This window comes from Pseudochaenichthys georgianus, unplaced genomic scaffold (genome assembly GCF_902827115.2).
Source record: "Pseudochaenichthys georgianus unplaced genomic scaffold, fPseGeo1.2 scaffold_455_arrow_ctg1, whole genome shotgun sequence".
NCBI lineage: Eukaryota > Metazoa > Chordata > Actinopteri > Perciformes > Channichthyidae > Pseudochaenichthys > Pseudochaenichthys georgianus.
In genome coordinates, this window is record NW_027263020.1 from 179,977 (window position 1) to 194,674 (window position 14,698).

Below are 14,698 nucleotides of genomic sequence, written 5' to 3' on the forward strand. Positions count from 1 at the left end.
GATTACAACCACATGTATTTCTGAATTGGCCGAGATATACGGGGACACACAGCCAGAACAAAGTAACACACACACACATTCTTTACTATGTGCAACCAACAAGCACACACATACCCCCCCCCCACACACACACACACACACGCGCGCGCATGCACACGCACACACACACACACACACACACACACACAGGCCTCAGAGTGTGAGCCTGTCAGGTTATTTTGGGGGTCAGCTGTCGTTGTGCCGTCAGCAGGAACTCCTCCTCCTCCTTTCAGTCTCTTCTTCACCTCCTCCACTCCACTGATCCTGGTAAGAATATTTCATCTCTCTGTCTCTTATCAAATATTTAGTTTCTCTAAAGTTTCTGATCACGTTTGCATCGATGTTGAGTCGTAGCCTAATATCAACAACAGTTATTGTGTTGTTGCTACGTTGTGCTTCTTCTGTGAGTTGACTTGTTGTGGGAAAATGAACTTTTTATACCCTATAGGCATTAAAATAACCTGATAATACTTTACGGATACTTATATGTTTATATACTTATATATGGGTTTAGTGTGTAATATGACTATAATGTACTATAACAGGGTCAAATACATGAAGGGATTGATAATGGCTGCCATGGCACGTTTAGTTGCTTTGTCCGTAAGACCAGGTCAGTGTAAATATCTGTCCTCACCTTTTACAGTGGGATCATTATACAGGTTCATGTAATGGCTTTAAACGTATTTGTCTTAGTTTACTGATAGGTTATGAAGTGGATTGTAGGAAGAAGCAGAGGAAAATATATGATATGACCCAAAATATGTTTTAAGGCTTAGATATAGTTAAAATGTCATTTATTGATGTTTGTTACACTTATTAACACTTATTAATTATGTGTTGTTGTAAAATCTCCAAATATGATGTCAACAAAACTGAGATATGTTTTTAAGTTAGTTGTATTGGTTATGGTTATGTAACGAGAGGATTAAAAAGTATACAAATATTTATAAAAGTTGTTAATTTTAAAGGGATTGACCGCTTGAAACTCAGGGGAGGGCTGGGATTGGTTGCGTAACTTAGTGGGTGGAGCCATACTTTTTCATCAGGGGGGGTCGCTACAACAGGACTTTGGACAAATACCTTTTGTCTTGTATGTGTGTGTAAATGTGTGTGTGTAAATGTGTGTGTGTGTGTGAGTGTGTGTGTGTGTGTGTGTGTGTGTGTGTGTGTGTGTGTGTGTGTGTGTGTGTGTGTGTGTGTGTGTGTGTGTGTGTGTGCGTGCGTGCGTGCGTGCGTGCGTGTGTTTGACCATATTTGGACTCTCTCAGAATAGATGACACTATAACAGGTGTTGTCTGTGTGTGTGTGTGTGTGTGTGTGTGTGTGTGTGTGTGTGTGTGTGTGTGTGTGTGTGTGTGTGTGTGTGTGTGTGTGTGTGTGTGTGTGTGTGTGTGTGTGTGTGTGTGTGTGTGTGTGTGTGTGTGTGTGTGTGTGTGTGTGTGTGTGTGTGTGTGTGTGTGTGTGTGTGTGTGTGTGTGTGTGTGTGTGTGTGTGTGTGTGTGTGTGTGTGTGTGTGTGTGTGTGTGTGTGTGTGTGTGTGTGTGTGTGTGTGTGTGTGTGTGTGTACGTTTGTGTGTGACAAGGTGGGGCTTGGCTATTTTTAACTGACCAGATACAATAACGGTGACAGAGCGGTGAGGGCACACACACATGTTTATTTTTAGTCACTTATGGGGACATCACTTTTTTAGTCACTTGTGGGGACATCACTTTTTTTAGTCACTTGTGGGGACATCACTTTTTTTAGTCACTTGTGGGGACATCACTTTTTTTAGTCACTTGTGGGGACATCACTTAGACTTACATTCATTTCCTGGAGACTTAACATAACCCTTGGTCATCAGTGGAAAGTAACTCAGTGCATTTACTCAAGTATGGTACTTGATGTCACGGCTGGATGGCGAGGTATATATAGGACCCAAATCCAGAAGATATGTTGAAAGCAGTAATCCTTTATTTCCAGAATAGGCCAGGCAAACAAAGTCAAAACTGGGCAAGATAAAACATAAAGTCGCTCAGAACATAAACCATCAACGTCAAGAAACTCACAATGACAGACAAAAATAAAACAGAACTTAAATGCACACAAGACTAATCACACAAACAAGACACAGGTGAGGAGGGAGGAGGAAACACAGGGGCACCAGGTGAACACAATCAGGTAATCAGGCAGGAGGGAACACAGAGACAGGAAGCAACAGGCAAGACGGGGGGCGAACACTTTTCAAAATAAAACAGGAAACCAGAGACAGATCTCGACATGAAAATACACAACTCAGACAGATCGTGACACTTGATATATTATTGAGGCCCCTTTAAAAGAGCAATTCTGCACAAAGTGTACTTTAATTTGTGATGTTTAAAGTACATTTTATTGATAATACTTCTGTACTTTTAGTACATTTCATTTAGCTGAGGCTTTTATCCAAAGCGATTTACAATAAGTGCATTCGACTACGAGGATACAAACTTGAAGAACCCAGAATCATAAAGTACATCAGGTTTCATAGAGCCAAACATCACTATAAAATCTCACTGATTGAAATAAAATGTAAGTAAGATTTTTTGATGTTGTTGGTGTATGATCTAGCGGCGAATAACTTCATATTGCAAATCTGCAGCAATCTGAGCATGGAGACGGTGAAAGCTGAGCAGTTGGTGCCCCCCCCGGCTAAGGAAGCTCCTCTTGCAGCCTCCTCCTCCTCCAACAACCCCATGGACGAGTACAAGAGGCGGCTGGAGAAGATCCTCAGCTCCCACGGCTCTGCGTCCGGCCTCCTGGACAAACAGGTGAATAAAACACATCAAAACCCCTCGTTTCTGCTGTGTGATTGTGATGTGAGCAGGTTGCAAGTAATGGAGTACAAATACTTCATTCACTAAATGTTTCTGGAATCAGTACTTTACTCCACTACTTCTTTTTCTGACGACTTTTCACTTTGACTTCTTACATGTTGAACACAAATACCTGTACTTTCTACTTCTTACATGTTGAACACAAATACCTGTACTTTCTACTTCTCTCATGTTGAACACAAATACCTGTACTTTCTACTTCTTACATGTTGAACACAAATACCTGTACTTTCTACTTCTCTCATGTTGAACACAAATACCTGTACTTTCTACTTCTTACATGTTGAACTCAAATACCTGTACTTTCTACTTCTCTCATGTTGAACTCAAATACCTGTACTTTCTACTTCTCTCATGTTGAACTCAAATACCTGTACTTTCTACTTCTTACATGTTGAACTCAAATACCTGTACTTTCTACTTCTCTCATTTCCCAAACAGCTGGTTCCTTTAGTCTGAATGTGTGTTGGTGCGTGGTCATTATTCTTTAGAGTCACTGCGTGCCTATTGGTTGGAGCACGATCCGTGTATCCATCACTTCCTGGTCTTCTCTAAAGAAGAGGGACCAATGGAAACGTTGTCATGTTGCCGTTGGTCTCCATGGAAACATTCATTAGCTAACAATGACATTATTGTTCTATTGATATAAAGGGAGGTCAGGTACTCTTTAAAGCAGCTGCTAGCTATGGGTACTTTTTACTGAAGTACACTTCAAAGCCTCTTTACTTTCACTTGAGTAAAGAAGTTTAGTCAGTACTTCTACTTTCACCAGAGTATTTTTAAACACGAGTATCTGTACTTCCACTCGAGTAAAGGATGTGAGTACTTTTAACATCTCTGGATGTGCTATATGTGACATGTATGTAGTAACGTGTGTTGTTCTATCTACTTGTCTTGCGTCCTTTCTTTGTAACTAATGCTGTTGATGTATTATGATTTTAAAAAGTTGTCTTTTATTATCTGGAACAGCTGGAAATGAGCAATAGTGGCGAAAGCTGCTCCATTTACTGTTTTTTGTGACAGTTGATGAATGGGGACTGTCCACGACACTATAAACAAATAAACTAAAAATGTAAATTAATTTGTCGCGTTTACGGCTTCGTTGTGCGATTTAAAACATTAGACTTTAGACTTAAGTTAATCCTGAATCTAATAGAAAGCTTAATCCAGGATCAGGTGTACCCTAAGGGTCTTGAACATGTTAAGGGTCTGTTTCCTTTGTTTCTCGTCTTTAATGTGTGTCCTTGTTGATGTCCTAGCTGCTGTGATGAAGCCTTTCAGACTTCAACATGGTATGAGACTTTATTCTTAAAGGTTCATATGGTTTTGATTGTAGAATTTGATGATGGCAGAGGTGGAAAAGATGAAGGCGGAGCCGAAAGATGAACTTCCCGTTGCAATGGAGAAAGGTGAGCGAGGCAAAGACGAGTCACATGTCAGTTTGATCTACTGTTGGAGGGAGGCACTTCAGGTGAATTGGGTCAAACGTGTCAAATGTCACCACGAAACTTCCTCACTTCATAACTGACTTTACCAGTTATGTTTGAATATGCAAATGAGGAATGATGTAATGCTTACTGTTGGGGAATTAAGGAGCAATATGCAGACAAAGTTAGTAAGATAAACTCCTGAATGTGGAAGGGTTTTTCTTCCCACTTCTTTCCAACGCTCGTGCATCAACTTCCTTTGGATTCATACATAACGGGGACTTGAGAATAATGTAAACATATTGACTTTTACTCCTAATATGGCTGCAATACAAGAACTGTGAAGCCGACATTTCCCAAGATGCACTTGCACCCTGAGTAATACAACAAAGTGTGTTATTATTCCTCATGATGTTGTGTGTGTATTTGTGTGTGTCTGCAGAGGTGTGTCTCATCATGAAGAGTCTGAACAAGGGCTCTTCTCCAGCCAAGAAACTGGAAGAGGTGGTCAGGAAATACGCCGAAGTGGTGAGAATTATTCAATACTTCGAATAATTTTAGAGACTTTTTACGCAGCAAATCCATTCTGTCATAAACTATGCTCTCCAACTGTGTGTGTGTGTGTGTGTGTGTGTGTGTGTGTGTGTGTGTGTGTGTGTGTGTGTGTGTGTGTGTGTGTGTGTGTGCGTGTGTGTGTGTGTGTGCGCGTGTGTGTGCGCGCATGCGTGTGTGCGTGTGTGCGTGTGTGTGTGCAGGCGGTGCAGCGGCGCGGCGATGAGAGGAAGGTGTGTGTGTTGCAGCAGCAGATGTCCATGCTGCTGGAGGAGAGCCGAGGCAGCGCGGCGGCTCGCAGCGAGCTGGAGGCGCTTTGTAGAGAACTGCAAGGACACTACGACACACTGAGGGTGGGTAGATGAGTGTGTGTGTGTGTGTGTGTGTGTGTGTGTGTGTGTGTGTGCGTGCGTGCGTGCGTGCGTGCGTGCGTGCGTGCGTGCGTGCGTGCGTGTGTGTGTGTGTGTGTGTACTGCATAAACCACAAAACAACAAATCTTTACAGAGAAACACAGACACAAAACTTACAAAAAATGTCTGCTTTATATTTTGTGTTGATTTAGTTTTTTGTGGAGATTTTGTGACTTTTTACCATAGTTTTGGTTTTCTTTGCTGTTATTTCGGTCAAAATGCTCTCTGCAGTCATGTTGTGTCTTCCTGGTTGTTGTGTTCCTCTTGAGTGACATTTGGTAGTTTGACCTCTGGGCCTGATCCTGGTCCCCCAAAGTTCATGGTTAGCAGCTAAAAATACATGCCAGAATCTTAAAATACTGACACTGAGATGGTAAACCCTAATCCCCCCCCTCCAGGAGGAAACCCTGAAGCGCTGCAGGGACGACGAGGAGAAGCGGTCTGAAATCACCAGCCACTTCCAGAGCATGCTGACAGAAATCCAGTCTCAGATCGAGACGCACAGCACGCGAAACGACAAGCTGTGCCACGAGAACAGCAACCTGACCGACAAACTGGAGGGCCTGATGTCCCAGTGCGAGATGAGGGAGGAGGTGAGGGGTCAACGGTCGACATAATACATCTTCAACGATAGCAATAAGCCTCAAGTGTTGGGTTTTACATTTTAAACCCATATTGGAAGACTTAATACAAAATGTAACGGCAGCTCTGATGGTTTCACAACGTTAACATTGGGTGCACATCCAACCCCACGACATGGGTTCTTTAGGGGGTTATTTAGTTTATAAAGTAGAGGGATAACGAGAAGTGATATGTGACATTACCTTGAAGCTATATGTACGAACCCCTCAACATGATGTACATATGAATATTGCTTTGAGTTTTGGTCTCTTGTTCATAAAAACAAGCCATTTAAATATGTGAACTTGGGCTTTAGGGACATTGTGATTAGTATCTTGGGAGGAGGTGTGTGGCGCAGTGGATAGTGCGTTGGTGTTGGGATCAGGGGGTCACAGGTTCAAACCCCACTGCAGTCAGCATGTCGTTGTGTCCCTGAGACCCTTCACCCCAAAGTGCTCCAGTGGGGATTGTCCTCAGTACTGAGTATGTGAGTCGCTTTGGATAAAAGCGACTTACATGAAATCTTGGATATTTTACTGACCGTTATTGAATCCATTGGGATTCAATAACGGTCAGTAAAATATCCAAGATATCATGTAAGACTTTCGACAGATACATCGGTGCGGAAAGAAGCGGTTTGTGAGTCTGATTCCTCGTCTCTCTGCAGAGTTTGGAGAAGATCAACAATCACCGCGACCTGCAGCACAAACTGACCGAAGCCAAACTGCAGCAGGCCAACGCTCTGCTGACCGAGGCCGAGGACAAGCACAGGAGGGAGAAGGAATACGTGAGTTAGCGCCGCCGAGAACTGAACTGATGTGTAAGATGAGATAACATAAGATAAGAAGATAAGAAGTACTTCATTGATCCCATGTTGGACAATTTTTTATTGTACATTAGAGAAATTAAAAGAATGTTTTCTCTAAATTCTGATTTTTTTTCCTCTAAATTCTGAATTCTTTCCTCCAAATTGTGGTCAGATGTAAACATTTCTTTTAGACGTGGCCCTTGCCCCTCTTACGTAACCTAAAATAATTATATGGAACCTGTTGACAAAACAAATGTAATCAACTTTTTAAATGTTCTGAGTGTAGTTTTTCACTGCATTACATTCCACAGATATTCATCCTTGTTAAATGCTATTCCCAGATTGACTGTGTATTGTTTCTGTTGCCGTAGTTGCTTAGGGAGGCTATTGACAAAACAAAGAAATGCTACGCTATGAAGGAGCAGGAGCTGGCCATGAAGAAGAAGGTAAAGAAACGTCTTAATGTGTCTCTGTCTGTTCTCTCTAACCAGTTACTGGTTCAGGCTGCTGAGTGGAAACTTCAGACTCAGACACTCAGGGAACAGGGGAACTTGATGCAGGTGCAGGTGAATATTCACTGACCAGACTAACATGCTGACGACCAGGACAGGCCACACAGCCGGTGGGGCGGGGGGAGTTATACATCCAAAACAGAGGAGAGATAGGGACGTCGTAGTTCTGTCTTTTACAATCAAGCCTGCCTTTAATGCTTTGAGAATAAGGTTACGTGTCTTTCAAAGGCGTGTATGTTTGACAAGTGAGAATTTGAAAATGACCATATAAATAAATGTTGCATCTTTAATTATTGTGACCAAATATGGTTTTATAATTATCCCGATACACTGCAGTGGTCTTGTTAAAGGTGGGTCTGAGGTTAGGATACTCTGTAAACTAAGGGGAACCCTGTTGATATGAAATAGTGAGAAAGTACTGAATAGTTTGTTCAGTAAACAGAATTAGGAAGAAGAAGACACTTGAAACAGAAAGAAGCGCCGTAATTATTCCGTTTTTCCTGAAATACATACATGTTTGGGGTTTGCTTTTAGACAGAAACCACCTGAAGTGTTCTCATGTCTGTCTCTGTTTAGGTCTTACTCTGTGTTCTCCATATGTTCACAGCTGACCCTGTATGCCCAGAAGTTTGATGAGTTTCAGGCGACGCTGTCCAAAAGCAATGAAATCTACGTCCGCTTCAAGAGCGAGATGGATAACGTAGGTGGAAATAAACTGTGCCTTAAAGAAATCTAAGTTTTATAATCTTTGTCGAGGGCTCCACTTACTCAGAAATGTTGGGCGTATTCTTCTTGAACCTTTCCACATTTCCAAGCCCTTTGATTTTAAACTACTCCCTTTTATAGATGTCAGACAAGATGAAGAAAATGGACAAAGAGTCAACTCTGTGGAAGACGAGGTTTGAGAACTGCAACAAGGCTCTGAATGATATGATATCTGAGGTATGTTGATGATCCGCCGCTGTGTCGTGTCATTTTGAAAGTCCTGTTGATCCGAAGAACAATAATAATGGGATAAGTCATTTTGCAGATGGCTATTTACCATCATAACCGTTTGATTTCTAGTTACATCGTTTAAACTGTGGGTTTTCTTCGGAAGTTTTTCCTTGTACGATGTGAGGGTCTAAGGACAGAGGGTCTAAGGATAGAGGGTCTGAGGACAGAGGGTCTGAGGACAGAGGGTCTAAGGACAGAGGGTCTGAGGACAGAGGGTGTCGTATTGTCATACTGATATTCTGTACAAACTGTGAAGACCACTGAGACAAATGTAACATGTGTGATATTGGGCTATAAGTAAACATTGATTGATTGATTGATTGATTACATCGCTTTATATCTAATTTTCTCCGTCGCTCTTTCTGTTTCAGAGAACTGAAAAATGCAGAGAGTACGACATTTTCGTCCTGAAAATTAATAAGTTGGAGAGGCTGTGTGACGCCCTGCAGAGGGAGAGGGGAATGCTCTATGAAAAGATCAAGCAAATCAGCAAGAATAACTCCAACGTCTCAATAAAAATCTTCGGGGACAAATCGTCCGACCTGAGCCCTTTTGAGCAACAGGAGCTCCATGAGATCGGGGTCGAGGACCCGGTCTTGACGGAGGATATGTCTCGTCTGAAGGAGGAACAGACAAAGCTGCAGGAGTTCGCCAACTCCCTGTTGAATGCACCTGCCCATGACGATGAAGAGGACAATAAGGAGGAAGAAACAGAAGACGACTTGGTGGCTTCTGCGTTTGACCATTTCCAAACCAAACCTCAGGTCAAGCAGGAGCAGTTGGTCGATGTCAAGTCAGAGGAGTCAGTTGTGCCACCGTCAGATGAAGTTACAGAGCCAGCGACGTCTTGCCCAGTGGAGAAAACTTCTGAAGCGATACCAACAGACACAAAACCAGACGTGGTCCCAACCCAGGTCATGGACAAAGAGGTGCAACCAGTCAAAGCAGAGGAGGAGATCCTGATGAAACCCGCTGAACCAACACCTGAGCCGGAGGAAGTCAAGACCGATCCACCGACAGGTACAAAACCAAAAGCAGTAGTCGAGGCAAAGGTTGAGGCTGAACCAGTGAAAGAGCAGGAAGTCCAGGCTGAACCAGAAGAAGCACCATCAGCTCCACCCTCCAAAGACACACCGAAAACGGCTGCCGCGTCCAATGCCGAGTCCGCAAAGAAGCAAACCCCCAAGAAAAAGAAGAAGAAGAACGCCAAGAATGCAAGCTAAAGTTTTAAAGGTGTGTGTGTGTGTTGTTTGGGTAAAGTGTGTGTGCGTAGCTGAAATCAAACGGTGCCTTTAGTTTGTCCCAATTGTCACTTCTGTTGAGATGCAATGCACTCAGATGAGGACGGTCAAAAAAGACTACGGTTGTAATGTCTCGTTCGGCGGAGAGAGTGATGAGCCCTACTACAGAAGGACAACATCTAAATTATTATTAAATGTTTTTATGTTTTTGTCTTTTGCCAAAACAAAACTCCTTGGTTGGTATCTGTGCCACTACAATTGCTGTGTCTCTTTTAAACAAAAAAAAGTGTCTCCAATAAAGTCATTTTATGAAAAGTTTGCATTTTTTTGTCTGTTTTATTTTTCATTTTCTTGAACTACTGGTTTGATCCATTTTCTAATCGTCCAACACTATAATGTACTTGATTTTTGTTTTAAAAAGATTACATTTATTAGTAAATCCGCACCTCCAAATCTGAGGCCATGGTTCTCAGCAGGAAACCGATGGACTGTCCACTCCAAGTAGGGAATGAGTCCTTACTCCAAGTGAAGGAGTTTGAGTATCTCGGGGTCTTGTTCTCGAGTGAGGGATCAATGGAGCGTGAGATGGGCCGGAGAATCGGAGCAGCGGGAGCGGTACTGCAGTCGCTTTACCGCACCGTTGTGACGAAAAGGGAGCTGAGCCAGAAGGCAAAGCTCTCTGTCTCCGGGCCGTTCCTACCCTCACCTCGTCATGAAGGATGGGTCATGACCGAAAGAACGAGATCGCGGATACAAGCGGCCGAGATGGGTTTCCTCCGCCGGGTGGCTGGCGTCTCCCTTAGGGATAAGGTGAGAAGTTCGGTCATCAGGGAGGGACTCGGAGTTGAGCCGCTCTTCCTTCGCGTCGAAAGGAGCCAGTTGAGGTGGTTCGGGCACCTAGTTAGGATGCCACCTGGGCGCCTCCCTAGGGAGGTGTTCCAGGCACGTCCAGCTGGGAAGAGACCGAGGGGTAGACCTAGGACCAGGTGGAGGGATTATATCTCTTCGCTGGCCTGGGAGCGCCTTGGGACCCCCCAGTCAGAGCTGGTTGATGTCGCCAGGGAAAAGGAAGTTTGGGGCTCTCTGCTGGAACTGCTGGACCTGCTACCCCCGCGACCCGACCACGGATAAGCGGGAGAAGATGGATGGATGGTAGTTTGCACTGTCTATCAGGTTTGGACGTAAAGTGTATATTAAACTGATCAAAGTCACACAACAACAATAGTTAAAATAAGATAAGATGTACTTTATCAATCCCAGTTCAGGAAATGTTTTTGTTGCAGCAGCATAAACAAAACAAGGCATTGCACATAATAACAAATTAAAAGAGTAGAAATAAACAATTCAAAAATAGAAACATCTGAAAATAGAAATAAACCAGCATTAGAGAGTAAGAAGAATGTACAGATGACCGTGAAGATACAAAATGTCATTTAAAAACACATTATTCCTTTATAATGCTCTTAAGAGCTGTACTTGACACAACAAATGGCATAAGGTACATTACCAATTACTTTCAAACTGTTTACTAAACAAAGTCAATGCAACCCAGGGTAGTTGGTTATTCAATTAACTTTAATGCATGGAAATTATATAATACAGCAGAATAATACATAAACTAATAAAAGTGAAAAAACAAGAATGAGAAAGGAACACACTGAACTATACTTGTGGGTATACTCGGTTTCAAAATGCTTCACCTGATCCCCAACACCGGCCTGACCTTAAACATAAAAACCCCTGGGTCTTAACCTTGAAAAAGTCGGACGGACTAATCTGTCCTCACAAGGTCTAACATTTGTACTTGTACTTCACAACGATAGGTAAACAAGAATAATCAAACACACACAGATTACAGTGTGAGCTACCAGGTTTATTCAAAAGGTCAAATATTAATTATGCATGTATAAGGAAAGTGTAACATTCCTTTACCATTAAAATCTTGGAAATATTTCAGATGATGCAGTAAAACCTAATTTCCGCTAGATGGAGACGTTTCATCCACATACGAAGTGTTCGATTGGATCTTTGATTTAACACTTTACACACACAGATATACAGCAAAACAAGAACAACAACATTAGGACACATTCAATCAACATAAATATTGCAAAAGCAGGGTAAAAAAAAGGGGTTATCATTTCAAATATATTGCACTGTTTACAAATGTTATGATATTCAAAATGCAGTATATCTGTACAGCCACTAGATGGCGACAGTGTTCCTAGTATCACTTCTGTATTGCCCACCATGCAATTTTAGATGCTTTCAATATGTTGGGCACACGCTTGCAGTCACATTAAATGCCGTCATACCTCAATGTCTAACATTTTTTACTTGGACCTCACAGTGACAAGTAAACAAGAATACACACACACAGATTAAGGATTGAGCTACCATATGTCTTCAAAAAGGTCAAAGATGAATAAATGCATGTATTAGGACTTCATTTAGAAAGCGTAACATGACCTGTACCATTAAAAGCATGGAAATATATTTCAAATAATGCAGCACAACACAATCTCCACTAGATGGTGCTGTTTCATCCACATATGAAGGGTTCGGTTGGTTCTTTGTTTTGACACTTTACAACTACAAGATACAGCAAAACAACAACAACACAGAAAATGCAAAAGTACTGTTTAAACCTGTTATGATATTCAAAATGCAGTATATCCGTACAGCCACTAGATGGTGACAGTGTTCTTAGTATCTCTTCTGTATTGCATCCAGAGGTACTGGATGCCATTGTTGTTGCTTTCAATATTTTGGGCACACACTTGCAGTCACATGAAATGCCGTCATACCTCATTGTGCTCCTGAACCAGTGTCCTCTTTATCGCTGAGCTACAGGCAACCCCAACGCTAACCACGGTAGTGTTTGAGCCTCATGCGTCGCACTCCGTCTGATTCATTCTGTCCACTAAATACATGTGACTTCTAAACACCCACTCCAGAGACATGCTCAACAATCCTCTGCGGGACACGGAGAAGAACAATTTTACACATTTGAAATATATTTAAATTAACCAAATTACCATAATTTACAGACACCTACTTTACTTGTGTTGGGGCGCTAGCCAATAGGAGCACCATAGTGTGGTTACGGAAGTAAACAAAGGAGTCCAATCAGTCTTTCGGAATCATTTAGCTTTTCCAGATGAATCCATATATATTTAGTAACTGCTATTTTAGATGTATTTAATGCTAAGTTGATGGTCTAACATGAATCTATAAATGTAGATTTCTAAACAATAAAAGAGTGCAAGGGTCAGAAGTAAAATATAAAATACAGACCCCACAATCATCATGAGGAGCAGGAAAGAGAAATCAGATGACAAAATTAAAGTATGGACTTATCTCCTGCAAGTTTTTCACTCGAATGAAACTGCAATTAAGTCGAGGTATTTTCAGTGAAATACGTGTAAAAAAAACGCTAAAAGGAGTTTAACAGTGTTCAATACAAAAAGGAAACAGATGAAAAGTACAAAGGATTTTTCTGAGTTTCAGATAAGAGAGAGAGGCAGAGAGCGGCACAGATACGGGAGAGGAAGGTTTTTGAAGAGTTTCGACTTTGTGACGGAAGATAAGAGTCGACTTAATGAGACTGCGAGGGATCTGAGGCCGTGTGACTAAAGTGTGAGAGGTTGGGTAAGGACTAATCTTGTCCTGAAGTTCAGTTCATCAGGTTGAGGTTCACCCAAGAAGTCTCTGTAGCTCCAGGAAAACACTGGTGGATGTCCAACTGAAAGGACATCCGGCCTACAAAGGACACTTTCATTTACAAGTGGGTGGTTTTTCTTTGGTGCAACATTAAACCATCACATCAATCCACCTATTAACATATTATACAACATTTGTGATCTGTCGAGGAAGTTCTCAACCAAGTTGGCTTTCCGTATACTTTTTAGAAATACTGAGTTTATCGTAAACAAAAAATCTAACTTCAATTTATTATATTTTTGCCAATTTTACAGCTTTATCAGAAGATAGTCTGTTGAATTGTATAAGAAAACATTTGCATTTACTAAATGTATGATGATGTAATTAAACGTGGAGTGCTTTGAAGGAGAATAATCATCTCAAATTGTTTATATTATTATGGATAGTTTCACTATTTACTATAAGCTTTAGCTTTAGCTTTATTTATTTGCGATGGTGGCGAAGTCGATAGGGACTTGGCTTGGCAACTGGAAGGTCACCATTTCAAGTCCCGGCAAGACCAAGTGCTACCGAGGTGTCCCTGAGCAAGGCACCGTTCCCCACACTGCTCCCCGGGCGCTGTTCAAAATGGCAGCCCACTGCTCCTAACACAGGATGGGTCAAATGCAGAGAAACAATTTCCCCACGAAAATTAATAAAAGTCCATCTTATCTTGTAAATCACCTTTCAGTCCAAAGTTCTTCACAGGAGACGATTGACATCTCATACAATAGTCACAATCACATAGAATACAGTTTACAGTAAAACACATAGAATGTAGATTCAATAAACCATAATATAATAGTGCATTATTATATATATATATATATTAAAAGAATTATGTGTCAAAAAATGTGAAACAATCTTAGAATAGTATATCAAATAATATGAAGTCATAGTATTGTATGTTGAACTATAAGAACAAAAGTAATTGTATAGCAAATCTAAAATACTAGCGGTCAGAGTATTTTATTATCTTCTGTCTTTGTTATGATCTTAGTTTTGTGTTTGTTGTTCCCGTTTCATTTTGAAATGTCTGGTTTTACTCAAAGGGTCTTCTTGATGCCTGATTCTCTCCACCTGCGTGGGACCGCCTTGTCTTTACCTCACCTGTGTCTTGTTAATGAAATGAGTCCCGTCAATAGATCCTTGTGCTGTACATGGTTAGTCTGGTAGCCTTGTATACTTCCTCTCTCTCTGCGTTTGGATCCTACCTGTGGCTCAACCCGTGACAGTCTTATCATTACTTCGTAAAGTTCCCCCCTCTCTACGAATAAAGGTTTGATTCTGGTTCTTTTTGGGCAGTTTTAAAGACAGACATGTTGTTATGAACACCCACAATCATATCCTTTAATGTAAACTGCACTTCAATTTCCTGGAACAAATATAGAACACGTGTCTTCAGAAGAAGCAACGAGCCTTTCTCTCTGGACTGCACATGTATGTAAATCAAGTTCTGAAAGCCCTTGATCATATGCAGGTAAACCAAAGGTCACCTTCTGCAGCTGCTTTGAAGAGGAAACATTCAGA

General features: G+C 41.6%; 1 protein-coding gene across 2 annotated transcripts; it reads left to right on the forward strand.

Annotated features, from left to right (window-relative positions):
* The first annotated feature begins 203 nt into the window (after positions 1-203).
* LOC117442695 (beta-taxilin) lies at positions 204-9,784 on the forward strand. 2 transcript variants are annotated; one of them, XM_034078645.2, is made up of 11 exons: positions 204-306; positions 2,664-2,832; positions 4,235-4,307; positions 4,768-4,853; positions 5,081-5,230; positions 5,687-5,881; positions 6,577-6,696; positions 7,089-7,163; positions 7,837-7,929; positions 8,076-8,171; positions 8,597-9,784. In XM_034078645.2, the coding sequence occupies exons 2-11, from the start codon at positions 2,674-2,676 to the stop codon at positions 9,446-9,448; spliced, it is 1,899 nt and encodes a 632-aa protein (XP_033934536.1). In that variant the 5' UTR covers positions 204-306; positions 2,664-2,673; the 3' UTR covers positions 9,449-9,784. The 2 variants fall into 2 exon arrangements, with proteins under 2 accessions (XP_033934536.1, XP_033934537.1); XM_034078646.2 differs by lacking the exon at positions 7,089-7,163 and adding an exon at positions 7,209-7,283.
* Positions 9,785-14,698: the final 4,914 nt, after the last annotated feature.